Source organism: Notolabrus celidotus, chromosome 11 (genome assembly GCF_009762535.1).
Source record: "Notolabrus celidotus isolate fNotCel1 chromosome 11, fNotCel1.pri, whole genome shotgun sequence".
NCBI lineage: Eukaryota > Metazoa > Chordata > Actinopteri > Labriformes > Labridae > Notolabrus > Notolabrus celidotus.
The window spans coordinates 4,404,179-4,432,088 of NC_048282.1; the positions used below are offsets into that span (position 1 = coordinate 4,404,179).

Consider the following 27,910-nt stretch of genomic DNA (forward strand, 5'->3'; position numbering starts at 1 on the left):
GGAGAAAAAAAGGAAAATACAATTATGGTTCTGTGTTAAAGACCACTGGTGCCAGAAAGACCGGACTCTCCTTCACCAAGTGGCGTTTCCTTAAAAAGTGACCACTCTAAGGATGATCCTCTTAACTTCAGAAAAGGCGGCCTGGGGTAAGATATGTGATCATGTTTTATTCTTCATGAAGGAACATTTTAAAAAATATAATTAACTAAAATGATTCTTTGTTTAAGACCACTGGTGCCAGAAAGACCGGACTCTCCTTCACCAAGTGGCGTTTCCTTAAAAAGTGACCACTCAAAGGATGATCCTCTTAACTTCAGTAAAGACGGCCTGGGGTAAGATATCTGATCATGTTCTTGCTAATAAAGAAAAAAAGGGGAGAAAAAAAGGAAAATACAATTATGGTTCTGTGTTAAAGACCACTGGTGCCAGAAAGACCGGACTCTCCTTCACCCAGTGGCGTTTCCTTAAAAAGTGACCACTCAAAGGATGATCCTCTTAACTTCAGAAAAGACGGCCTGGGGTAAGATATGTGATCATGTTCTTGCTAATAAAGAAAAAAAAGGAGGGAAAAAAAGGAAAATGCAATTATTGTTGTAGTTCTGTGTTAAAGACCCCTGATACCAGAAAGACCAGACTCTCCTTCACCCAGTGGCGTTTCCTTAAAAAGTGACCACTCAAAGGATGATCCTCTGAACTTTAGTAAAGGACGCATGGGTCTCATATCAAGCGCCACAAACAATGCAATTTTTTCAGTAATTTCCGTTTTTCTCTTCTTTGAAAGTGGTGGTCTCAAATCAAGTTTTTTTTAATCTCAGGCCAGCATTGACAAAAGAGTGGCAGAACTGATCTTTGTTTGTTTGTTTGTTTGTTGTTTAATTTAATTCGCCTGACCCGTTTTAAATGATGCGTCATGTTGGTTGTTATCGAGTGATATGTAAGAAGTTGGTGACATAACTTGCACTTTACTTTCTTGGGGTCATCTTTATCCTTTTCAAAATACTCCCACACTTTGGATGTTTTTTTAGTAGCCATCATGAGCCAATACACCGGTAGATGCTGACGGTCCTGTCGTGCTCACCTCCGCTCTTTTGGATTGTGCAACTGCAGTGGGTGATTTATTAATGCGTAGTAAGAAAGAGGCCCATTGTTTAAATGCACTCGTCTTTTCAATTTTTTACAACAGAAATGAGGCTGATTTTGTTTCACAATAGGCTATAACAAAAACAAAGACATTCTATGTAACAATTAATACTTAGCAGCCTTGGGCACCCCCATGTAGTCAGAATGGTACGATCTTGGTTACACAACAACATTCAACTATGAGGTTCATAGTCGAATCAGGGTCATCCTAATCGAATAGTCGAATCCCTGAGTGTTACAGGTCACCCCTAATTTAGATGTTTCATTATTTAATTAAATAATTAAGAAAAAATAAAATAAAACACTAAGATGATCCTCTGAACTTCAGAAAATACGGCCTGGGGTAAGATATCTGATCATGTTTTATTCTTCATGAAAGAAATTTTTAAAAATATAATTAACTAAAATGATTCTTTCTTTAAGACCACTGGTGCCAGAAAGACCGGACTCTCCTTCACCCAGTGGCGTTTCCTTAAAAAGTGACCACTCGAAGGATGATCCTCTTAACTTCAGTAAAGGCGGCCTGGGGTAAGATATGTGATCATGTTCTTGCTAATGAAGAAAAAAAGGGGAGAAAAAAAGGAAAATACAATTATGGTTCTGTGTTAAAGACCACTGGTGCCAGAAAGACCGGACTCTCCTTCACCAAGTGGCGTTTCCTTAAAAAGTGACCACTCTAAGGATGATCCTCTTAACTTCAGAAAAGGCGGCCTGGGGTAAGATATGTGATCATGTTTTATTCTTCATGAAGGAACATTTTAAAAAATATAATTAACTAAAATGATTCTTTGTTTAAGACCACTGGTGCCAGAAAGACCGGACTCTCCTTCACCAAGTGGCGTTTCCTTAAAAAGTGACCACTCAAAGGATGATCCTCTTAACTTCAGTAAAGACGGCCTGGGGTAAGATATCTGATCATGTTCTTGCTAATAAAGAAAAAAAGGGGAGAAAAAAAGGAAAATACAATTATGGTTCTGTGTTAAAGACCACTGGTGCCAGAAAGACCGGACTCTCCTTCACCCAGTGGCGTTTCCTTAAAAAGTGACCACTCAAAGGATGATCCTCTTAACTTCAGAAAAGACGGCCTGGGGTAAGATATGTGATCATGTTCTTGCTAATAAAGAAAAAAAAGGAGGGAAAAAAAGGAAAATGCAATTATTGTTGTAGTTCTGTGTTAAAGACCCCTGATACCAGAAAGACCAGACTCTCCTTCACCCAGTGGCGTTTCCTTAAAAAGTGACCACTCAAAGGATGATCCTCTGAACTTTAGTAAAGGACGCATGGGTCTCATATCAAGCGCCACAAACAATGCAATTTTTTCAGTAATTTCCGTTTTTCTCTTCTTTGAAAGTGGTGGTCTCAAATCAAGTTTTTTTAATCTCAGGCCAGCATTGACAAAAGAGTGGCAGAACTGATCTTTGTTTGTTTGTTTGTTTGTTGTTTAATTTAATTCGCCTGACCCGTTTTAAATGATGCGTCATGTTGGTTGTTATCGAGTGATATGTAAGAAGTTGGTGACATAACTTGCACTTTACTTTCTTGGGGTCATCTTTATCCTTTTCAAAATACTCCCACACTTTGGATGTTTTTTTAGTAGCCATCATGAGCCAATACACCGGTAGATGCTGACGGTCCTGTCGTGCTCACCTCCGCTCTTTTGGATTGTGCAACTGCAGTGGGTGATTTATTAATGCGTAGTAAGAAAGAGGCCCATTGTTTAAATGCACACGTCTTTTCAATTTTTTACAACAGAAATGAGGCTGATTTTGTTTCACAATAGGCTATAACAAAAACAAAGACATTCTATGTAACAATTAATACTTAGCAGCCTTGGGCACCCCCATGTAGTCAGAATGGTACGATCTTGGTTACACAACAACATTCAACTATGAGGTTCATAGTCGAATCAGGGTCATCCTAATCGAATAGTCGAATCCCTGAGTGTTACAGGTCACCCCTAATTTAGATGTTTCATTATTTAATTAAATAATTAAGAAAAAATAAAATAAAACACTAAGTTGATTCTTTGTTTAAGACCACTGGTGCCAGGAAGACCAGACTCTCCCTCACCCCGTGGGATTTCCTTAAGAAGTGACCTCTCCAAGGATGACCCTTTTAACTTTACTCATCAGGATAAGATATCTGATCATGTTTTTTTCTTAATTAAATAAATAGATAAAAAACACACAGTAACCGGTCCCAAGATAACTTCCTAAACTTAAATAAAGAATGACTTGGATTAGATGTTTTGGTGTATAACAATCTAGGATAATTCAGTTCATAGAAAATGAAATTAATCACACAATTCTTTCTTTAAGACCACTGGTGCCAGAAAGACCGGACTCTCCTTCACCAAGTGGCGTTTCCTTAAAAAGTGACCACTCTAAGGATGATCCTCTTAACTTCAGTAAAGGCAGCCTGGGGTAAGATATGTGATCATGTTCTTGCTAATAAAGAAAAAAAGGGGAGAAAAAAAGGAAAATACAATTATTGTTGTGGTTCTGTGTTAAAGACCCCTGATACCAGAAAGACCAGACTCTCCTTCACCCAGTGGCGTTTCCTTAAAAAGTGACCACTCTAAGGATGATCCTCTGAACTTTAGTAAAGGAAAATCAGGGTAAGATATCTGATCATGTTTTATTCTTCATGAAGGAATTTTATGAAAATATAATTAACCAAAATGATTCTTTGTTTAAGACCACTGGTGCCAGAAAGACCGGACTCTCCTTCACCCAGTGGCGTTTCCTTAAAAAGTGACCACTCAAAGGATGATCCTCTTAACTTCAGAAAAGACGGCCTGGGGTAAGATATGTGATCATGTTCTTGCTAATAAAGAAAAAAAAGGAGGGAAAAAAAGGAAAATGCAATTATTGTTGTAGTTCTGTGTTAAAGACCCCTGATACCAGAAAGACCAGACTCTCCTTCACCCAGTGGCGTTTCCTTAAAAAGTGACCACTCAAAGGATGATCCTCTGAACTTTAGTAAAGGACGCATGGGTCTCATATCAAGCGCCACAAACAATGCAATTTTTTCAGTAATTTCCGTTTTTCTCTTCTTTGAAAGTGGTGGTCTCAAATCAAGTTTTTTTTAATCTCAGGCCAGCATTGACAAAAGAGTGGCAGAACTGATCTTTGTTTGTTTGTTTGTTTGTTGTTTAATTTAATTCGCCTGACCCGTTTTAAATGATGCGTCATGTTGGTTGTTATCGAGTGATATGTAAGAAGTTGGTGACATAACTTGCACTTTACTTTCTTGGGGTCATCTTTATCCTTTTCAAAATACTCCCACACTTTGGATGTTTTTTTAGTAGCCATCATGAGCCAATACACCGGTAGATGCTGACGGTCCTGTCGTGCTCACCTCCGCTCTTTTGGATTGTGCAACTGCAGTGGGTGATTTATTAATGCGTAGTAAGAAAGAGGCCCATTGTTTAAATGCACTCGTCTTTTCAATTTTTTACAACAGAAATGAGGCTGATTTTGTTTCACAATAGGCTATAACAAAAACAAAGACATTCTATGTAACAATTAATACTTAGCAGCCTTGGGCACCCCCATGTAGTCAGAATGGTACGATCTTGGTTACACAACAACATTCAACTATGAGGTTCATAGTCGAATCAGGGTCATCCTAATCGAATAGTCGAATCCCTGAGTGTTACAGGTCACCCCTAATTTAGATGTTTCATTATTTAATTAAATAATTAAGAAAAAATAAAATAAAACACTAAGTTGATTCTTTGTTTAAGACCACTGGTGCCAGGAAGACCAGACTCTCCCTCACCCAGTGGGATTTCCTTAAGAAGTGACCTCTCCAAGGATGACCCTTTTAACTTTACTCATCAGGATAAGATATCTGATCATGTTTTTTTCTTAATTAAATAAATAGATAAAAAACACACAGTAACCGGTACCAGGATAACTTCCTAAACTTAAATAAAGAATGACTTGGATTAGATGTTTTGGTGTATAACAATCTAGGATAATTCAGTTCATAGAAAATGAAATTAATCACACAATTCTTTCTTTAAGACCACTGGTGCCAGAAAGACCGGATTCTCCTTCCCCGAGTGGCGTTTCCTTAAAAAGTGACCACTCTAAGGATGATCCTCTTAACTTCAGTAAAGGCGGCCTGGGGTAAGATATGTGATCATGTTCTTGCTAATAAAGAAAAAAGGAGGGAAAAAAAGGAAAATACAATTATTGTTGTGGTTCTGTGTTAAAGACCCCTGATACCAGAAAGACCAGACTCTCCTTCACCCAGTGGCGTTTCCTTAAAAAGTGACCACTCAAAGGATGATCCTCTGAACTTTAGTAAAGGAAAATCAGGGTAAGATATCTGATCATGTTTTATTCTTCATGAAGGAATTTTATGAAAATATAATTAACCAAAATGATTCTTTGTTTAAGACCACTGGTGCCAGAAAGACCGGACTCTCCTTCACCCAGTGGCGTTTCCTTAAAAAGTGACCACTCTAAGGATGATCCTCTTAACTTTAGAAAAGACGGCCTGGGGTAAGATATGTGATCATGTTTTATTCTTCATGAAGGAACATTTTAAAAATATAATTAACTAAAATGATTCTTTGTTTAAGACCACTGGTGCCAGAAAGACCAGACTCTCCTTCACCAAGTGGCGTTTCCTTAAAAAGTGACCTCTCCAAGGATGATCCTCTGAACTTTAGTAAAGGACAATCAGGGTAAGATATCTGATCATATTTTATTCCTCAATAATAGAAAACTGAAAGAAAATCATTCCAACTGTTTTATGTGTACGGTCACTTTTAGTCCGGAAGCCCAGACTCTCCTCCATTGAGTGATGTTTCCATACAATGTTATAGGTCAGAGGATGACCCTCTTAACTTTATGTAATGCAGAGTGGGATTAGATATTGGTCATTTGTATATTATAAGACATAGAAAGAAATAATGTAAAAGAAAAAGACCGCTTCTGAAAGAAAGACCTGATTCTTCCTGAACAGCACCATTTCAAGGAAAGGAGACCGATCTCGGGTTGAACCTCCAAATGTCAAAGGAGAGCAACATGCTGGTAAGTCATTTCAACAAAACACACTTTGTAAGAAGTTTTGACTTCAAGAGTCAGATTTAAAGAAAGTCAGTTATGAATAAGAGTCCCTATCTATCAATTGGTCCTCATGATATCCAATCTAACCTTATTTTGAATGTTGGTGTGGATTAGATTTGATTGGATGCCATTCAGGAGCTTTGCCTGATCAAGAGGGTCGGTCTATCTTGGTGAATCCCTGGTTTGGCTCCGGAGTCCTGATTGGGTTTTTACAACCCCAAGACAACGTATCATGATCAGCATCTTGATATGCCACACCTGTGAGGTGGATGGATTATCAGGGCAAAGGAGAAGTGCTCACTAACACAGATTTAGACAAAATTGTAAACGATATTTGAGAGAAATAGGCCTTTCATGTACGCAGAAAAAGGCTTAGATCTTTGAGTTCAGCTCATGAAAAATGGGAGCAAAAACAATGTGTTGCGTTTATATATTTGTTCAGTGTTAGCTCAGGCCCAGAGAAACGACTGCTGTTTCTGGATGTTTATACATGGTTTCCTTTTGCATTGTACCGTTGTAATCCACATTTGTGGCAGACAAAAGATATTTGGTGGTGATTGTAGGTGCCCATGCATTGATTTCCACTGCGGAGTTATGTCTGTTTCAAAGATCAAGGCCATGCAGTTTTTGTTTTTGGCCTTGTCCCCCTTAGAGGACAAGAGATTTCTCCAGATTATTCTTCTTATGATGGTGTTATGTTGTAGATGATGAAATCCCCAAATTCTTTGCAATTTTACTTTGAGGAACATTATTTGGTCTAAAGTTGAACTTTTAGAAAGAAAAACATCACGTTAGAATATGTACATGGAATTTAGTTCATACTTGTTTTAAATAAGGGATAATCTAGTTCTATATGTTCTTTGTTGTACTATAATAATTGATGTGCTGATTTGCTATTTTGTTAATTCAGGAAACTTGGAGGAATGGAAGAAGCTGATATCAACCCTCAAAGAAAGTTTAAAAAAAAAATTTAAAAAAGAAGACCAAAATCATCGTAACCAGAAAAACACAGAACACGTCATGAAAGAAGACACAGGAAGTGAGAAATTTACTCCGGTTAAAGCAGCATCTGACATCTTCAAAGATTCAGGAGGAAAAACCATCAGAACTGTGTTGACTGTTGGTAAAGCTGACATTGGGAAATCTTTCCATGTGGAGAGTTTCATCAAAGAGTGGGCTGACCAGTCACTTTTGAATAAAGTGACAGGTAAATTTAAGTCAATGTGGAGCAATCCCAAAGATGAAGGGGTCATCATTCCACTTGACCTCTCCAAGCTTAATTCTTTTAAAGATGAAAAGGTCTCTTTGGAAGGACTTCTTCATCATTTCTTCAAAGAGACAGAACAATGTGAAATCTCTAACTTTGAAAAGTTCAAGGTTACCTTTGTCCTGGATGGACTGGATGCTTTTAAACCTGCTCTTGACTTTGACAAAAACGACACAGTGACTGATGTCAGAGAGCAGGCTTCAGTGAGCGTGATACTGACGAGCCTCATCAAAGGAACCCTGCTTCCTTCTGCCCGGCTCTGGATCACCTCCAGACCATCAGCTGTCGATCAGCTGCCTGACATCTATGTGAACAGGAGGACAGAAATAAGATGTAAGTGTATGGGTGCAAATTAAAGCAGTCAGAGAAAGCAGTCTCAATATGGGTGCAACAAAACCCAAAAGTAAAGCCAACAAGTGATCAAAATACTAACTATTGTTTTAAAATAAAGTTTCTGTGTTTAAAGGAGAATCTCACAGTTCAAAAGTTGGTACTAGGTGTCAATCTTCTGCTATTTGGCTGTGCTTTTACTTTGAAATCACAATATATTGTAATTTCTTGATGCCATTGACATTTTTAAAAGGGACAAAACAATTTTAATGACTGTATCTCTGCATTGTCTTCATCTCTTCTTAAGACAAAGGATTCAGACAACGTCTCACAGATGATCTGAAGAGCAGACTCCTCCATCAGCATGAGAATAAACTGAAGAAACAAAAAACTGAAACAGAACTCTACGTGACTGATGCATCCAATAACAAAGAAGATAAGGTACCTTCTATGGATGCTTTATTTCTTGATTCAAAGAAGAAGAGGGTCCGAACAGTGCTAATGAAGGGAGTCCCTGGTGTTGGCAAAACACACCAAACAATGAGGCACATGGTGGACTGGGCCAATGGAGGATCCAACAAAGACATAGACTTTATTGTGCCATTTCATTTCCCTGAGCTGAATTCAAAGCGCGATCAGAGCATGAGAGATCTGCTTCAGCATTCTCTGAACCCCGAGGAAATCAGTGGAGTTCTTCATTATGACAAGTGCAAAATACTCTTTGTCCTCGATGGTTTGGAAAAATGTGAACTTCCTCTGAGTTTTGAAAAGAATGAGGACCTGAATGATGTGGAGAAGCCGGCCCCCATGGATGTGCTGCTCACAAACCTGATCAAAGGGAATCTGCTTCCCTCTGCTGTAATCTGGATCATCACTCAACCATCAGGAGCCCAGAAGATTCCTCCTGAACATATCCTGAAAGTGACAGAGTGTCAAAGTATGAAACTCTTACAGTCACATTTGATAGCTAATATCCATGCCTCTGATCTTTATCCTGTTTCGTTCCTGTTGAATTTCATTTTGAAAAGTTAAAACAAAAGTTTACAGCACGTACATAAACATAGAACACTGTAAATTAAAGTTGCCTTTACATTTTTTTAAATGAGTCAAAATAATTTGAATGAAAGTATTCTAATTTCTCTGCATTGTCTCCATCTCTTATTAAGCCAAAGGACTCAAACAACGTCTCACAGATGATCTGAAGATCAGACTCCTCGATCAGCACAAGAGCAAACTGGAAGAACAAGAAACTGAAACAGAACTCTACGTGACTGATGCGTCCAATAACAAAGAAGATAAGGTACCTTCTATGGATGCTTTATTTCTTGATTCAAAGAAGAAGAGGGTCCGAACAGTGCTAATGAAGGGAGTCCCTGGTGTTGGCAAAACACACCAAACAATGAGGCACATGGTGGACTGGGCCAATGGAAGATCCAACAAAGACATAGACTTTATTGTGCCATTTCATTTCCCTGAGCTGAATTCGAAGCGCGATCAGAGCATGAGAGATCTGCTTCAGCATTCTCTGAACCCCGAGGAAATCAGTGGAGTTCTTCATTATGACAAGTGCAAAATACTCTTTGTCCTCGATGGTTTGGAAAAATGTGAACTTCCTCTGAGTTTTGAAAACAATGAGGACCTGAATGATGTGGAAAAGCCGGCCCCCATGGATGTGCTGCTCACAAACCTGATCAAAGGGAATCTGCTTCCCTCTGCTGTAATCTGGATCATCACTCAACCATCAGGAGCCCAGAAGATTCCTCCTGAACATATCCTGAAAGTGACAGAGTGTCAAAGTATGAAACTCTTACAGTCACATTTGATAGCTAATATCCATGCCTCTGATCTTTATCCTGTTTCGTTCCTGTTGAATTTCATTTTGAAAAGTTAAAACAAAAGTTTACAGCACGTACATAAACATAGAACACTGTAAATTAAAGTTGCCTTTACATTTTTTTAAATGAGTCAAAATAATTTGAATGAAAGTATTCTAATTTCTCTGCATTGTCTTCATCTCTTATTAAGCCAAAGGACTCAAACAACGTCTCACAGATGATCTGAAGATCAGACTCCTCGATCAGCACAAGAGCAAACTGGAAGAACAAGAAACTGAAACAGAACTCTACGTGACTGATGCGTCCAATAACAAAGAAGATAAGGTACCTTCTATGGATGCTTTATTTCTTGATTCAAAGAAGAAGAGGGTCCGAACAGTGCTAATGAAGGGAGTCCCTGGTGTTGGCAAAACACACCAAACAATGAGGCACATGGTGGACTGGGCCAATGGAAGATCCAACAAAGACATAGACTTTATTGTGCCATTTCATTTCCCTGAGCTGAATTCGAAGCGCGATCAGAGCATGAGAGATCTGCTTCAGCATTCTCTGAACCCCGAGGAAATCAGTGGAGTTCTTCATTATGACAAGTGCAAAATACTCTTTGTCCTCGATGGTTTGGAAAAATGTGAACTTCCTCTGAGTTTTGAAAACAATGAGGACCTGAATGATGTGGAAAAGCCGGCCCCCATGGATGTGCTGCTCACAAACCTGATCAAAGGGAATCTGCTTCCCTCTGCTGTTATCTGGATCATCACTCAACCCTCAGGAGCCCAGAAGATTCCTCCTGAACATATCCTGAAAGTGACAGAGTGTCAAAGTATGAAACTCTTACAGTCACATTTGATAGCTAATATCCATGCCTTTGATCTTTATCCTGTTTCGTTCCTGTTGAATTTCATTTTCAAAAGTTTGAACAAAAGTTTTTTTATATGTGCTGCAAACAGCATATACAGAAACATAGAGCAGTGTAAATTTAACCATTTCATGCATTGCGGTAACTACAGTGGACAGCTATTCAAAAGCCATTTCCTTGCATATGCATGGGTTTTGATGGTAAAGTTGCACATCAGTCACTATGGTGGATACTAGAGCATCATTCTACACAATGTCACCTTGTGACAAGCCACATCTATGTGCATTTTTTCCCCTCAAACCAAGATGGGCGACTACCAGTCAGAAATGCCAAGTTCCGCCTGATTATCTGTTCAATCCTTCTTTTTTAGGAGAGCCTTGCAGGTAAAAAAAATATTGAAGCATCAAGTCCCATATAAGGAGCCATGTCATTTTTAAATATCTTAAGTATTGATTTTAGATTGTTAGGAAATTCTGATCAATCATCTGTCCACTAAAGTGGACATCATGTATCACTGGCTATATTTCAGCTCCAACTCGTACCATTACTGTAACTGATGCTCTTCAAAATAATACATCAGTCACTCTTTTTGGCCAAAGGTTAATGTATTGCTGTTGTTAAAACATCATTTGCAGTCATGTGTAAATCTTTATATTTTGTATTGCTCAATAGCAGAGTGTGATAGAAAGGTGTACAGGATAGTGGAGTAAATACCTTCTAAGTCAAGTGAGGATGATGCTAGTGGCAGTGAGGAGGAATGGCTGCCAGAAAAAGAAGGATGAACTGATTCTAGCAGTAGTGACAGTGAAGGCAAGGATGCTGAGGATGAGGGAGCTGAGGGGACCCTCTGTACCCTCAGCCAAATGCAAACAGGTGCATGATGCTGCGTGCAGCTGAAAAACGGGGTACATCTGCATAAAGTGTCTTGCAGCTTTGTGCCCTGGGTGCTTGTTAAGTTTTCATACAGGATAGTAATGTCTTTTGAAGCTTCACACAAAGAGTAACATTGATACTAGCGTACCTTGACAGTTAACAGCCATTACATAAATCTAGTTGAAATTAAGTTTATACATTGATAGGTGCTCACATTGATGAATGGTGAGCTGGAGAATAATTCAGTGTGTATTCCCACAGGAAGGACTTGGCTTGATAGTGACATGAATGCCCGAACAAGTCATACAGTACTACTAATGTAAAGAAGGGTGAGAGTTACAAACATCTGAGGGACAGGTAATATTACCCTCATATTGCACACCACTAAACGTTTTGTCTGGACACGACAGGATCCTTTTGTTACCCTACCCTCAGTTCATAGGCTCTCATGGACAGATTCAACTGAAGCCAGTGGTGTGTGTACTCTTTGTATTGATATTGGGGCAAAGTTAGAGTATTTACAGTACAGCTAAAAGTAAAAAGTAAAGTCAAACTTCTAGTGTGGGGTCAAGTGCTGGGGCAGTGATGGGTTGGGAGCGAAATCTTATGAATCCACAGTTTTATTTCGTATGTATTTTATAGTTTTCATGACATTTCATAAAATTGTATATAATGTTTACACAAATAACACTTTAACACTGTGTTATTACAGAATGCTGTAGTAACACTGTGTTATTACTGTAATATTATTATTATTATTATTATTATTATTATTATTATTATTGATACAGGGTATTTTCAGTCGTAAACCAGAACGCATGGTGTCCACTCCAGTGGACATATGAAAATCTCTTTGAAAAAAAATTATTTAAAAAAGAAAAGTTTAAATCTTGAGTTTTCATGCCATAAGAGCAACAAGAACACAGAAAAAAAAATCTGAATGAGGTTGTAAAAATTCATGCAGTTGCCGGTTTTTTTTAAATGAGTAAAAATAATTTGAATGAAAGTATTCTAATTTCTCTGCATTGTCTTTGTCTTTTCTTTAGACAGAGTAGTCAAACAACGACTCACAGCAGACCTGAAGAGAAGACTCCTCCATCAGCACAAGAGCAAACTGGAAGAACAGAAAACTGAAACAGAACTCTACGTGACTGATGCGTCCAATAACAAAGAAGATAAAGTACATTCTATGGATGCTTTATTTCATCATTCAAAGAAGAAGAGGGTCCGAACAGTGCTAATGAAGGGAGTCCCTGGTGTTGGCAAAACACACCAAACAATGAGGCACATGGTGGACTGGGCCAAAGGAAGATCCAACAAAGACATAGACTTTATTGTGCCATTTCATTTCCCTGAGCTGAAATCAAAGAGCGATAAAGATCAGAGCATGAGAGATCTGCTTCAGCATTCTCTGAACCCAGAGAAAATCTCTGGAGTTTGCGATTATGACAAGTGCAAAATACTCTTTGTCCTCGATGGTTTGGAAAAATGTGAACTTCCTCTGAGTTTTGAAAAGAATGAGGACCTGAATGATGTGGAAAAGCCGGCCCCCATGGATGTGCTGCTCACAAACCTGATCAGAGGGAAGCTGCTTCCCTCTGCTGTTATCTGGATCATCACTCAACCCTCAGGAGCCCAGAAGATTCCTCCTGAACATATCCTGAAAGTGACAGAGTGTCGAGGTATGAAAGTATGACGTATCGAACATTCATGCTAGTGATCTGTGTCCCCTTTCATTCTTGGTATTTATATATACTATATATTTAGTTTTGAAAAGTGAAAACAAACTGTACTGGGCTTCATAGAAGTAGAAATCCGTTTCAATCAGACAGTATAAAAACACAGATGACATTACAAGTCTGAAAATGTGACGCCAAAACATTCGGAGCAGACTCTGACTCCTGAAATGTGAACACCTGTGGTACGGGTCTGTTAGCTTTATTCATGAACAACAGGAGGAGTTAGAGAGGTGTCATCTATTTTTCATATACAGTAAATCATTTCCACAAAACTGAACTATTTGAAACATTACTTTTGGTTCTGGTATTACTTAGCAAGTAGGTAATTGTTTGTGATGAAGAAGTGTATACATGTTGCATCCTCTATTAATGCTGAACTTCATATTCATTATCAGAGACCTCAGAGCGCCGGAAGAAGCTGATATCAACCCTCAGACAAAGATTTAGAGAAACCATTCAAGATGGAGACATCACTCATTCCAACCAAAAAGACACAGAACACATCATGAAGGAGGAGAAGAGCAGTGAAACCAATGATGAAGAGAAAGACAAGAGTACAGTGGTAACATCAGTGACTCAAGTGAATGCGGTATCTGATATCTTCAAAGAGAAAAGTGGAACAAAAATAAGGAATGTGCTGACTGTTGGAGTGACTGGTATTGGAAAATCGTTCCATGTGAATAGATTCATCAAAGAGTGGGCTAACGAAGGGTCACTTTATACTCGGTTAAGAGATAGAGTGATGTCTTTTTGGGAAGGAGGCACAGATGAAAATGCAGTTCTTTTTCCGCTGAACCTCTATGAGCTTAATTTGAGGAAAGAAGAAAAGGTCAGCCTGTTGGGGTTACTCAATCATTTCTTCATGGAAACTAAACAAATAGTGATCTCGAACTATGAACAGCTCAGAGTTCTGTTTGTCCTGGATGGACTGGATGCTTTTGAACCTGCTCTTGACTTTGACAACAATGACGCAGTGACTGATGTCAGAGAGCCAGCTTCAGTGAGCGTGATACTGACGAGCCTCATCAAAGGAACCCTGCTTCCTTCTGCCCGGCTCTGGATCACCTCCAGACCACCAGCTGTCCATCAGCTTCCTGTTACCTGTGTGAACAGGAGGACGGAAATAAGATGTAAGCTAACCACGCATTCCATTTTCCAGTATATCTGTGTGTGTGTAAATATATATATATATATATATATATATATATATATATATATATATATATATGTATATATATATATATATATATATAAAGGCCAGCTGAGGTACGTCTGTTCCACTGGTCCCCGCTAAATGGGAGAGCACCTTTAATTATATATATATATATATATATATATATATATATTAGGGGTGCAACAATACATGTATCTGTATCGAACCGTTCGATACAGTGGTCACGGTTCGGTACACCCTATGAACCGAATGATACGCAATTTTATATTTATTTGATCAACTTCTGACGAGGCGCTCTGTGCTGAAAGTTCAGTGGATCTGCGCTCGACTCCTCCGGGCTGCATTGTGGAGCGCAGGTCCACTGAACTGCGCGCTCCTCCCACATTCATTCAGTCCAAGCTGCTCACGTTTGTTTTAACTGTGCTTCATATGGAAATATATATTTCACCACACAACGGTCTGCTGGGTTCATATGTTCACGTATGTGTGTGTGAGCGCCCGCCCGCACGAGAGGGAAGCACGAGTGATCCGCTTTGGTTGCAGAGCAGAGTTGTTCCATGGTCCTCTAGTGATGCTAGTCTGGATGATATGTTTTTAAAGTGCGTTTATGCATTACTTGTGGTCTTATACTGTATGCTCTGTAGACTTCAGCCTGATACCGGACAGTGTTTTCCTGCCGTTACATCGGGGGCGCACCCGTCGGGTCCCGCCCCCCCCCCCCCTTGGAAGTCAAAGCAGAAGTGATTTAAGGTCCCCTCTCTCATAGATCAGGTCTATACCTTGTTCTTTTATGTAACAGACTAAATATCATCATGTTATTTATCTTATTTACATGACGGGATGTCATTTCTGTCTCTACATGGTCGCGCTTTCACAATTCTCCTCTGCTCTCTATCGCGCACGCAGACAGACAGACACACACACGCGCGCGCAACCCCCCCATGCACAGCAGAACATGTGTCAGGTATAGCTGCCCCTGATACATTTAATTTAATTTAAAAACTGTGCTTTTGAGCTGAAACAAATATTGGTAATTTCAATAAACTACAAGTAAAAAAAAAGTCATGGAAATTTCTCTTTTTCTGTATCGAAAACGTATCGAACCGTGACAAAAACGTATCGAACCGAACCGAACTGTGGATTTAGTGTATCGTTGCACCCCTAATATATATATAAATATATATATATATATATATATATATATATATATATATATATATATATATATGTGCGTGTATATATATATGTATTATGGCAAGCCGTTCAGGAAATTAATGTATATTGAATGAAGTCTGAAGATATTGAATAAAACTGGGAATATATGGAATGAAAGTCTGAATATATTGAATGAAAAAAGACGTAATGTTTGGCCTGCACCATCTTGTGTTCCTGGGATGTGATGCAGGTTTCCGGTTAGACGTTGCTTTTAGTAATGCAACCATGAGGGAGGCACAAGATGTTTTAAATTTTATTTAAAGAAGGGGTTATCAACCCCTTGGGTAATGCATGTGCTGTTTAGTTAATCTGTATAGGAAAAGAAACCCACACCTCCTCTCTATTAAGTTGGTTTCATTCAAATATGATGATCGGACCGTCTGCACAGACAGACAAAAGGAACACGGAGCAGTGGGCTGCAGAAGCATTTAGCAGGGTAGTAAGCCAATGAACATGTGAAAATATTAAATATCACAGGTTACACACTTCTACAGAAGCTAAAGATAGTGCCCCTTATTTATTCAGGTGGTTCAGTGCTCTGGCTCGCTAACTAACTTTTGTTATGAATTGTGATAATGTAGCTTCCTGTTTAATGTTAACAGGTGGAGCTCATACCTGTGTGCATCATCTGACTGCCTCTTTGATTACAATGACACAATACGATTATAAGTGGTGTATTCAGATAACTTATTTTAGCTTTCATTCCATATATTCAGACTTTCATTCCATATATTCAGACTTCATTCCATATATATCAAGTTTCATTCAATATATTCAGACTTTCATTCAATATATTCAGACTTCATTCCATATATATCAAGTTTCATTCAATATATTCAGACTTTCATTCAATATATTCCGACTTCATTCCATATATATCGGGTTTCATTCAATATATTCAGACTTTCATTCCATATATTCAGACTTCATTCCATATATATCAAGTTTCATTCAATATATTCAGACTTTCATTCCATATATTCAGACTTCATTCCATATATATCAAGTTTCATTCCATATATTCAGACTTTCATTCCATATATTCAGACTTTCATTCCATATATTCAGACTTCATTTCATATATTCAGACTTTCATTCCATATATTCAGACTTTCATTCCATATATATCGGGTTTCATTCAATATATTCAGACTTTCATTCCATATATATATCGAGTTTCATGCAATATATTCAGACTTCATTCCATATATTATTTCCATTTCCATATATTATTTCCTGAACGGCTTATATATATATATATATATATATATATATATATATATATATATATATATATATATATATATATATATATGTATATATATAGTCATAAAACAGAGATTCACAACTGCAGTAAAGCAACAATTGGATCAGAATTGCATTTCATTTATTTCAAGAAAGAGCCATCATCCTCTGATCCTCTCTCATGCCAATTATTTCCACAATGTTATCTTCCTCAAAGATGTTAGGGGATGAAGGGCGGTAAATAAGAATCAAACCCAGGAAGAGAAGGAGGGAACTGAGTTTGAGCAAACTCTAAGCATTTATTCAAAACAAAGCTTCTGTCAAAAGCATGAACAAAGAAGAAGCTGGTCTTTCTTGAACAAAATCCAAACACTTTTAAACTACAACACTATGATAACGCCCCCGTTCAATGAAAGAGTGATGTCCACCATGCACTCACACACGCTGCCCAAAGCCCTCTGGTCCTGATCAGTGGCTTCAGGTGTTTAGCACCTGAGAGAGACTGGCAACAAAACAAACACACAGCACAGCATGTAACATATAACGCATTTATTCAGTCGCTGACAGTCAGCAGAGAAGGTTAATGTATTATCAAGAGGGATTAAATAAATTATCCACATGTCCCAAATAAACAGCTGCTATGAAATCAAAGCAGAATGAAAAGGTAGAGAAATCACATTTCTATTTCAAATGGCCTGAGTGATTGTTCAGCCTTTTTTTACACTGACTTCTCGTGTCTTTTATCTCACACTAGCTAAGTAAAACAGAAGCCATGCTTAAAACACAAACTACAAAATAATCTGGATGCTGGATGGTGGATTGTACTTTATAAACTGCACTTTAATTATCCCTCTCCTGTTAAAACATTAATTGGCTTGTTTTCCCTGTAATATTTGTTTTACAGATAAGACTGATCTTGCAAGTAAGTGGGCACTCAAAGATCAGCTGAAGGAGCAGTTTACCCATGTGGCACTGGGGATAGACATGCAGAAAACCTCTACTCTTCTCAATGACATCTACACAGACCTCTACATCATAGAGGGCGAGAGAGGAGAGGTGGAACTTCAGCATGAGGCCAGGCAGATTGAAGGAGCAAAGTTCAAGCCACAAGAAACATCCATCAAGTATCACGCCATCTTCGAACCTGGATCACTAGATAAACACATTAGATCGGTGCTGACGACAGGAATGGCAGGCATTGGAAAGTCATTTGCCACGATGAAATACATGCTAGACTGGGCTGAGGACAGTTCCCACACGGACATCTTCTTCATGTTTCCACTCTCTTTCCGGGAGCTGAATTTGAGAAAAGAAGAAACACACAGCTTGGAAGGACTTCTCCACAGTTTCTTTCCAGGAATGATAACATCAGAAATAAAAGACTACGACAAGTATAAGATCCTGATTGTCCTGGATGGTTTTGATGAATGTCGCCTGGATCTCGTCTTCAATGAAAGCGACAGATGCAAAGATATGAAACAGGAAACCTCAGTGAAGGTTCTGCTTGCAAACCTCATCCAAGGCAATCTGCTTTCTAAAGCTCAAATCTGGATCACCTCCCGACCTGCAGCATCCAACAGTATCCCTGCTGATAAAGTTGACCGGGTTACAGAGGTGCGAGGATTCAATGACGAGCAGAAGGAGGAGTACTTTAAGAAGAGATTTGATGACAAGGATTTGGCTGAGAAAATCTTGTCACATGTCAAGAATTCGAGGACTATTTATATCATGTGTCACCTCCCTGTCTTCTGTTGGCTCACGTCAAAAGTGCTGGAGGACTTTGTGGAAAGAAAAGAAGAAGGTAAGATGCCCAGCACTCTGACTGACATGTACATACACTTCCTTCTGTTACAATGCCGGCAGGCCAATGTGAAGTATGGCACAGATGAGACAAGTGTGGAGAATGAAACTTGTGAGAATGACTCATGCTGGAACACGAGGAACAAGAGCACAGTTGTTTCTCTTGGGAAGTTGGCTTTTGAAGGGCTACAGACGGGAGACCTTGTCTTCACTGAAGAAACCTTGACAGGGAGTGGTGTTGACATCACCAAGGCTGCAGTCTTTTCAGGCATGTTCACTCAGATTAAACGAGAAGGCTTAGGGTTGTGCCAACAGAAATTGTTCTGCTTTGTTCATTTGAGTATTCAAGAGTTCCTGGCATCGTTTTATGTGTTTCACACATTCAATGACAGAAGTGAAAACCTGCTCACTGAGCCTCCTTCAACGGTCGCAGACTTGCCTGGATCAGAATTCTACAAGACAGCGGTGGACAAGGCCCTTGGTAGCAAAAATGGAGACTGGGATCTGTTTCTCCGCTTCCTGCTCGGCCTGTCTTTGGAGACAAATCAGAAACTTCTTCGAGAGCTGCTGAAGAAGACAGAAAATAACAAAGAGATCAATGAGGAAACGATTAGATACATCAAAGAAAAGATCAGAGAAGAAAAGAGTGATGCTGATCAGAATTTCAATTTTTTCCACTGTCTGAATGAGCTGAATGACCAGACCCTTGTAGATGAAGTCAAAAAGTACCTGCACTCAGATTCTGCCACATTTGAAAACTTCTCCACATCCCAGTGGTCAGCTCTGACCTTTGTGCTGCTGACTTCAGATGAAAACCTTGATGTGTTTGATCTGAAAAAGTACCGGAAATCAGAGCAAGTACTTCTAGGAATGATGCCAGTGGTCAAAGTCGCCAAAACTGCACAGTAAGTACTTTTTAATTCTCTCTCATAATTAAAGGGATATTTCAGTTTTTTTGAAGTGGGGTCGTATGAGTTACAGTACACTATTGCTCCTGTTAGCCACAATGAGTGCCAGTGAGCTCTTCCCCTTTAATGAGAAAATTCCCTGAGGACCGGCCGGCAAGCTAGGCTACAATTCTCTGTGGACGGGGCCTCCTATTTCACCTAATTTCGCCAAAGTTAAGAAAATATGGTCCAGGAAGTCATCACGGTGCAAATGCATGCACCAGTAGCAAAAAATTTGCTGTCAGAAACCCTCTTTGTTTTGGCACTATTTTCGGACGCAGCTCGCAGACCGGTGTTCTCCATGAGTACGGATACACACCGATCAGGTGTTTGGATGAACAAGCACGTAGCAGGATCAAATCGCGGTATCGGTCTTCAGAGTGAATTAAACTCACTTTTCTGCTATTTTAAAAGATGGTACATTCCTGTCTTTATCCCGGCTGTTCAAACAAGCAAACCTCCTGTAAGGCAGGGAACTCTGGATGATGAGTGATGCAGACTGGAGCCGTATGTGAGCCGCTGGTGTCCTCTGATTCAGAAAGGTCCTGAAGTATTGTTGTCACTAAGTCCCTCTCCTGACAGCAGAAGCTCTCTGGGTTCATTGGCATGAGCTCACAGTTTACACACCGGCACCACCAGGTAACGTGGGATCTCTCCTGCTCACTCGTTAGCACAGAACTTTCTCCCCTCTATTCTTTGTTGGTATGTTGGGTCTGCATCTGGAGTTCTTCCTCTGTAAACTCTGGTTCATAGAGAAATCCTCTTGTGTCCACAGTAAATGACATGTCATCGTCGCTGTCAGAATCACTCATTTTTGCAGTTTGTAGTTTTTGTTCACTCTAAAAGTGTCTGCTAAAAATGCTACGTGCTTGTTGATCCAAGCAGCTGATTGGCGTGTATCCGTGCTCATGCACCAGTCTGCGAGGTGCGTCTGAAAATAGTGCCAAAACAAAGGAGGTTTCTGACGGCAAACTGAATAGCTCCAATTTGTTCTACTGGTACATGCATTTGCACCGTGATGAGTGCCTGGACCATATTTTCTTAACTTTGGCGAAATTACGTGAAATATGCGGCCCCGTCCACAGAGAATTGTAGCCTAGCTTGCCGGCCCGTCCTCAGGGAATTTTCTCATTAAAGGGGAAGAGCTCACTGGCACTCATTGTGGCTACCAGGAGCAATAGCGTACTGTAAATCATACGATCCCACTTAGAAAATCCCTTTAAGCCTCTTATTCAACTTTGTTAGCTTGTTATAAAGATAAATATATCTTTCAAAGATCTGGAGCATTTTACTTTTTTCATGGAGCCTCGGGGCTCTGTGGCTCTCCCCACATCTGTTTTTTGCCTGTCATTGTTAGGATTTTGACTTAGCCTGTGCAGCAGCTGTCTGTTAACATTTGCACTCAGCCCTGTCCTCATCTGTCAACTTTAGCAAGGAACAATTTTATGATAGACTGCACCACATCCAATGGGATGGGAGAGTAGCAACAAATGCATGATCTCTCAATGTCCTTCCACATTCCCTTAGCCAGGGGACAAAGCAGGAGATACAGTCACCAGTGCAACAGCATTTGATGTTTAGTTTCTAACTTTGGCCGTTCTGGATTAAATGTGCTTGCATTAAGGGATCCCTTTGTTGACGCTTTACTGGTGACTTTTCCACTGTGGCTGTTTTTGGTGGAGCTTCTGATTATAGATGTTTTCACAGGCTAAGTTGGTGTGAGCTCTCTACAGAATCTTGTGAGGGTCTCAAATCCTCAATCCTCACCTCTGCATCCTGTAACCTCACCCAGCTGGACCTGAGTCATAATGACCTGCTGGATGCAGGTGTGAAGCATCTTGCTGAAGGCCTGAGCAGTTTACACTGCAAGCTGGAGATTCTCAGGTAAGTGTGCATTACATTTACTGTCCCACAACAGGGTGTGGGGCTTTTATGTTAAGGTATTCCAAAGTGCAAAAAAACCCCAACTTTAAATACTGATTGGAGATGGTGATGGATTAGGGTTAATCTTATTCTAGCCCTCTTGGTTCAATTCCAGCAGCTGGGAACTGGGGTCATACGCCAGCTGGGCCTTTGACTAGAGACCAGCACTGGGTTGCACCAGCTGTGTGTAAATTCAAACGTAGCCTAGTTTGAACGTAATTTCTAATTTAGGATGGAGTTTACACTCTACTAACATTTTGTGCGTTGTATCAGCTGCGATAGTTACCAGGTAGAAATAATTTGCATCTTAAATTTTACACCTAGGTCTGAGTAAAGTCATTTGTAACAGATTGGTTGTCATGGTGCACTGTTTTCAAAGACGGGATCATTTGAAGGATGAGGAGAAGCAGAGATGGGTCCTCCATGGGTCAACACTGCAATGTGGTGGAGGGGTTTGAGTGCCCTATTGATCCTAGGAGCTATGTTGTCGGGGTCAATTGTCCCTGGTATGGTCTCCCAGGGCAAACAGGTCCTAGGTGATGGGTCAGACAAAGTGCAGCCCGAGACACCTGATGATGAACAACACCACAAACGAGTGTACCCTGTCCGGAGGGCCACCAGAGCCTCACCTTGGAGCCAAGCCTGGGGTTGGGGCCCACAAGCGAGCGCCTCGTGGCCGAGCATTCACCCATGTGGCCCAGCCGAATGGGTGACATGGGTTCATCTTCCCATGGGCTCGTCACCCGCAGGGGAGTCACAGGGTTCGGGTGCAACAGGGATTGGGCAGCAGCCAAAGGCCTTGGTGGTCTGATCCCTGGTTACAGAAACTAGCTTTTGGGACATGGTGGGGAAGGAACCTAAGCTGCTGCGGGAGGTTGAGAGATACCGGCTAGATATAGTCAGGCTCACCTCTACGCACCGCTCGGGTTCTGGAACCAGCCTTCTGGCAAGGGGTTGGACTCTCTTCTCTGCTGGAGTTGCACCAGGGGAGAGGCGGAGGGCGGGGGTGGGCTTGCTCATAGCTCCTCAGCTCTCTGCCTGTGTTGGAGTTTTCCCCGGTTGACGAAAGGGTTGTTTCCCTGCGCCTTCAGGTCGGGGAACGGGTCCTAACTGTTGTTTGTGCTTATGCACCAAACAGCAGTGCAGAGTACCCACTCTTTTTGGAGTCCTTGGGACGGGTGCTTGAAGGCGCCCAAACTGGGGACTCCTTTGTCCTACTGGGGGACTTCAACACTCACGTGGGCAATAACAGCGTAACCTGGAGGGGCATGATTGGGAAGAACGGCCTGCCTGTTTGAACATAATGGTGTTCATAAGTGCACGTGGCACCAGGACACCCTAGGTCGCAGGTCACTGATCGAATTTGTAGTTGTATCTGCTGATCTGCGGCTGCATGTTGTGGACACTCAAGTGAAGAGAGGAGCAGAGCTGTCAACTGATCACTACCTGGTTGGATCAGGTGGCAGGGGAGGATGCCTGACAGACCTGGCAGACCTAAACGGACAGTGAGGGTTTGCTGGGTACGTCAAGCGGAGGACCCTGTCAGGCTGATTTCCATCTCCCACCTCCGGCAGAGTTTTGACCATGTCCCGAGGGTGGCGGTAGACATGGAGTCGGAATGGACCCGGTTCAACGCCGTCATTGCTGAGGCTGCTGTCCGGAGCTGCGGACGCAAGGTTGCTGCTGTTAGTCGTGGTAAAGGGTGCCGTCAAGCTGAAGAAGGAGTCCTACAGGTCGTGGGACACCGGAAGCAGCTGACAGCTACTGGTGGACCAAGAGATCCGCAGCCTTGGCAGTCACAGAGGCAAAAACTCGGGCGTGGGAGAAGTTTGGTGAGGCTATGGAACAAGACATTCAGTCTGCCTCGGAGAAATTCTAGCAAACTGTCCGATGGCTTAGAAAGGGGAAGCGGCCCTGTGTTCGCACTGTTTACAGTGTGGATGGGGAGCTGCTGACTACGACTGAGAGTGTAGTCGCGCGGTGGAAGGAATACTGGGTACTGGAGAGGAGAGTCAGGCTGTTGGTCAAACCTCAGATGCAAGAGGAACAATGCGGTTTTCGTCCTGATCGTGGAACACTGGACCAGCTCTATACCCTTGTGAGGGTGCTGGAGGGGGCGTGGGAGTTTGCCCAACCAGTCCACATGAGCTTTGTGGACTTGGAGAAGGCTTATGACTGTGTCCCCGGAGGTATCCTGTCAGAGGTGCTACAGAAATATGTAGTGGATGGCCTGTTGCTACGGGCCATTCAGTCTCTGTATTGTTAGAGCCAGAGTTTGGTTCAAATTGCCGGCAGTAAGTCAAATCTGTTCCCAGTTGGGGTTGGACTCTGCCAGGGCTGCACTTTGTCACCGGTTCTGTTCATAACTTTTATGGACAGAATTTCTAGGTGCAGCCAAGTGGCGGAGGGTGTCCAGTTCAGTGGCCTTATGATCCCATCTCTGCTCTTTGCAGATGATGTGGTCCTATTGGTTTTATCGAGCAGTGACCTCCAGCTCGCACTGGGACAGTTTGCAGCTGAGTGTGAAGCAGCGGGGATGAGGATCAGCACCTCCAAGTCTGAGGCCATGGTGCTCAGTCGTTAAAGGGTGGCTTGCTCGCTCCAGGTCAGAGGAAAGTCTTTACCCCAAGCTGAGGAGTTTAAGTATCTTGGGGTCTTGTTCACAATTGAGGGGAAGAGGGAGCGCGAGATTGACAAATGGATCGGGGCAGCATCAGCAGTGATGCGGACGCTGTACACAACATGCACAACATTAGAGTACCATTATATTAATGTACCGTATGTTGTAGTTCACATATGATTAGCCATTAGCTTGTTTAGAGGCAATGAGAAAAAAGCTGTTCACTGATTGTTCAAACTGAGTGAAAACGTCATATCTACAACAATGTTTAGATTAGTTTGGACATTACGGTCTACTAGTTCAGATGAACCTTACAGCTCCGTGGGAAAACCAAATGATGACAGAACTTAAGTTACAAAGTAACTCCTTTCAACGTATTATCTAGTTTGGACTTTACACCCTAACTTAGGGCATAACTTTTGCAGAGCTAGGCCACAGGGTCACAGGAAGGCTTACAAAATCATGATATGAAGGCTGCAGGCTCACAAAGCTGTGACGTTTGATAGGCTCAGCTCACTAAAGAGCTGGCTCACAGGTTGCCTGGGGGTTTGGAGTCAGGCTGGAGGCTAGGCCATAAGCCGCTGGTATGAAATGATGTACCATAGAAACTATCGCACTGGATGTAAACAGACTAAGTTGGGAAGTGGACTACCCGGGTAAGGACTTTTTCTGTGAATGCATCAAGGACACTTTCCTGTGTGCTTTTGACAGGGCAGCCTAGTAATCTCACCAGAGGGATCCCTCCTCAAACATATTCTGTTCAAATAAGATCTAAGATGGTATCATACAGTTTGTCGATTGTATGATACCAAGGACTGGTAGGTTTATGTTATCAAGATTATGATTGCAGGTAGGGGGCACTATGATGAACAAATTTTGGCATTTAAACCATGGCATAGTCAGAGTGTAAGGCTAAAGAAAAGTTTAGATTAGTTAAAACAACCTAACAGATGGCTGCAGAGGAAGTGTAGGACAATGACCCCGATCCCAGCACTCCTACTTCTACTGGAACATCATACCTCTCACCTGTGTTCATGTCTATGTCTGTACGTGTCTGTTTGTACGTGTTTGGTCTGCAGATTGTCAGGCTGTCAGGTGACAGAGGAAGGATGCTTGTCGTTGGCCTCAGCACTCAGGTCCAACACGGCCTCCTCCCTGAAACAGCTGGATCTAAGTTACAACCATCCGGGAGCCAAAGGGGCAGCGAAGCTCTCTGCTATAGTTGAGGATCCAAAGATGAGCTTGAAAACACTCTGGTGGGTGATGATGTTATGTTGTGTGCTTTTAAGTTTACATTTTTTTAATTGTTTGGAATTTAAATTGTGTCGAAAAAGCTCTTTAGTCAAGCTTCCCTCTCAGGAAAAAACTAATTCACACTCCTTCCCTTTTGTACAGCTTGGACCACTGTGGAGAGCATCGTTTAAAGCCAGGGATAAAGAAATGTGAGTCTATCCCGAGGGTGTTCCTGATAGAGAATCACTTCAGTATATCAGGCCGGATAAAGATTTAAATGTATCTCAGTGTGATGATGTGAGGCTTATTTTCTGACATGCACATTTACTGAATGTGGAACGATGTTTTCTGATTCTCCCTCAGATGATGGAGTTCTGACGCTTGATGAAAATACAGCAAGCAGAAGGCTTGTCCTGTCTGATGGTAACAAGAAAGTGAGAACTGTAAAGAAGGTGGAGGAGAAGGTGCAACGTGAAGAAAATGCGGACAGGTTCAAGAGGTCTCAAGTGTCTTGTAAAGAGGGCCAGAAAGGTCTGTGTTACTGGGAGGTGGAGTGGAAAGGGACCGTTGGCATAGCAGTGGCATACAGAGGAGTGGGTCGAAAATGGGACAGTAAGAGTGGCTTAGGGTGCAATGACAATTCCTGGAGTCTGCTCTGCTCACAGGATGGATACACTGCCATACATGGAAAGACAAAAAAACATATTACAGAGCCATTTTCCCAAAAGATAGCAGTGTATCTGGATTGTGAAGCCGGCACTCTTTCTTACTACTGTGACAAATCAGGGGAGCTGAGTCTCATACACACCTTCAAAGCACAGTTCAGAACAGAACCTGTCTACCCAGGCTTCTGGTTTAAGAGAGGCTCTGTAACTCTCTGTGAGATTGACGAAACCCCTCTTCGGTGGAGTGAAGTCAAGGCTCAACATCCAGAGGTGAAAAAGAAGCCAACAAGAAAACTCAGACCCAAAGTTTCAAAACCTGCAGTTCCTCAAGTGACCACTAGCCCCCAAAAACAGTGAATACCTTTCAAGCCGCAGGAAGATCTCACTGCATTCAAGGCCCCCATCTGTTAACCTGCTTCATCTCATTACTATTACTTAAAACATAACATGACAATTCCTGAAGAAACAGTATTGTTAGAGCTGGAGGATGTGAACATCTGCTCCCTCCACTGATACCACTACAGCCTCCGATGTCTGCAGTTTGTTTCTACAGTTTTCTAAATCCTGGAGCACAACCTACACACCAATTCAAAAAAGCCGATCTTTACAGCAGAAATAAACATGTTTACAACCTTGGTTCAAAAGACGAGTGTAGTATGGATAGCTCATTTCTCGATCGGCACACACTGTACGGGGGGGGGGGGGATTTTTTTCTAATGCGAGTCTTTTTTCTACGAGTCTTCCAATGAGAGGCACAGCTGACTTGATTGACAGGCAGGAACACATAAGCTGTTGGCTAGGAGGCTCAAAGCCCGCCTCTTTACCTCACAATCGCTTGAAAGCAGCAATATGGCTGCCGCCGCCGATTGGCCTCAAAACAGCACTTCAGAAACAGATGGGAGACGTCATGGATGCTACGTCTATATTTTATACAGTCTATTGTTTTAATGTTACCTGTAGCCCCCTTTGGGTGCAATAGCATCATCTTTTATTGCCTAAATTGCCAGGAGTGATTTTTGTTCTTGGAGTTGGACCTTTGAGATAAGTGGACTTACCAGATGTATGAGCACCTGTGAAATACGCTCCTCACTTTTCACCACACAAGCAGGGCGGCTGTGGCTCAGAGGGTAGAGTCGGTTGTCTACCTATCGGAAGGCGGTTTGATCCCAGCTCCTGCAGTCACATGCTGAAGTGTCAAGATACTGAACGCAAAACTGCTCCCTCTGTTGTTCAGTGGTGTGTGAATGTGCATGAATGAGATTATCTAACACTGATGGTCCCTTACTATAGCAGCCTCTACCATCAGTGAGTGAATGTGGTGTGAATGGGTGAATGTGACGAGTAGTGTAAAAGAGCTTTGAGTGCTCAGAGAGAAAAGAGATATAGAAGTACAAGTCCATTTACCATTTACAAGGTAATGGTCTCTCTAGTGCAAAGGTTGTTTGAGCATTACATTTATAACACACACACACACACACACACACACACACACACACATGCACGACTCTTCTGGTTTCAGGAGTATTGTCCAAACACCCATTTTGTGAAACTGAAAATGTTTAGGCTACTGGAAGCTCATTGTTTGACTGATCCTAACACAATTTGAAACATATAATAATCAGTATCTATGAATGTGTCATTTTTAGTACCATTACATCAAAGTCTTGTTAAGTAATAGATGTGAATTGTGTTTGCAAATGTTGTTCATTTTGACCACAAATGTCAGTGCTGCAAAAACTCATCCAACTGTCATCGATGTTTAAACATGTCATGTTTGACACTTCATAACTGACCACATGGTGTATCTAAAGGTATCATTTTTTGTTTATATGTAGGGCATTCTAAAAATGAGAAATATTTGCTGTATGTTTAAATATATAAGCTCTTGAAGTTGTTCAGATGTTAACATTTCTAATAAAAGTCATGAGTTGATATTTAGTTTTCCTTGTGTTTCATGCCTTGGT

General features: G+C 41.2%; 1 protein-coding gene across 1 annotated transcript in view; it reads left to right on the plus strand.

The window, feature by feature from the left end:
• LOC117822148 overlaps positions 1-27,884 on the plus strand; it is a 28,140-nt gene extending 256 nt beyond the window's left edge. The window contains exons 3-28 of the mRNA XM_034696817.1: positions 42-146; positions 228-332; positions 416-520; positions 1,564-1,668; positions 1,752-1,856; positions 1,938-2,042; positions 2,126-2,230; positions 3,459-3,563; positions 3,653-3,757; positions 3,838-3,942; positions 5,172-5,276; positions 5,365-5,469; positions 5,550-5,654; positions 5,735-5,839; positions 6,121-6,188; positions 7,135-7,824; positions 8,129-8,758; positions 8,988-9,617; positions 9,847-10,476; positions 12,432-13,067; positions 13,520-14,254; positions 17,663-19,463; positions 21,213-21,389; positions 25,128-25,304; positions 25,444-25,490; positions 25,645-27,884. Of these exons, the coding sequence (XP_034552708.1) occupies positions 7,245-7,824; positions 8,129-8,758; positions 8,988-9,617; positions 9,847-10,476; positions 12,432-13,067; positions 13,520-14,254; positions 17,663-19,463; positions 21,213-21,389; positions 25,128-25,304; positions 25,444-25,490; positions 25,645-26,303 (6,702 nt within the window). The 5' untranslated portion in view covers positions 42-146; positions 228-332; positions 416-520; ... (11 more) ...; positions 6,121-6,188; positions 7,135-7,244 and the 3' untranslated portion in view covers positions 26,304-27,884. The remainder of the gene's footprint in view (positions 1-41; positions 147-227; positions 333-415; positions 521-1,563; positions 1,669-1,751; positions 1,857-1,937; positions 2,043-2,125; positions 2,231-3,458; positions 3,564-3,652; positions 3,758-3,837; positions 3,943-5,171; positions 5,277-5,364; positions 5,470-5,549; positions 5,655-5,734; positions 5,840-6,120; positions 6,189-7,134; positions 7,825-8,128; positions 8,759-8,987; positions 9,618-9,846; positions 10,477-12,431; positions 13,068-13,519; positions 14,255-17,662; positions 19,464-21,212; positions 21,390-25,127; positions 25,305-25,443; positions 25,491-25,644) is intronic.
• The last annotated feature ends 26 nt before the right edge of the window (positions 27,885-27,910 follow it).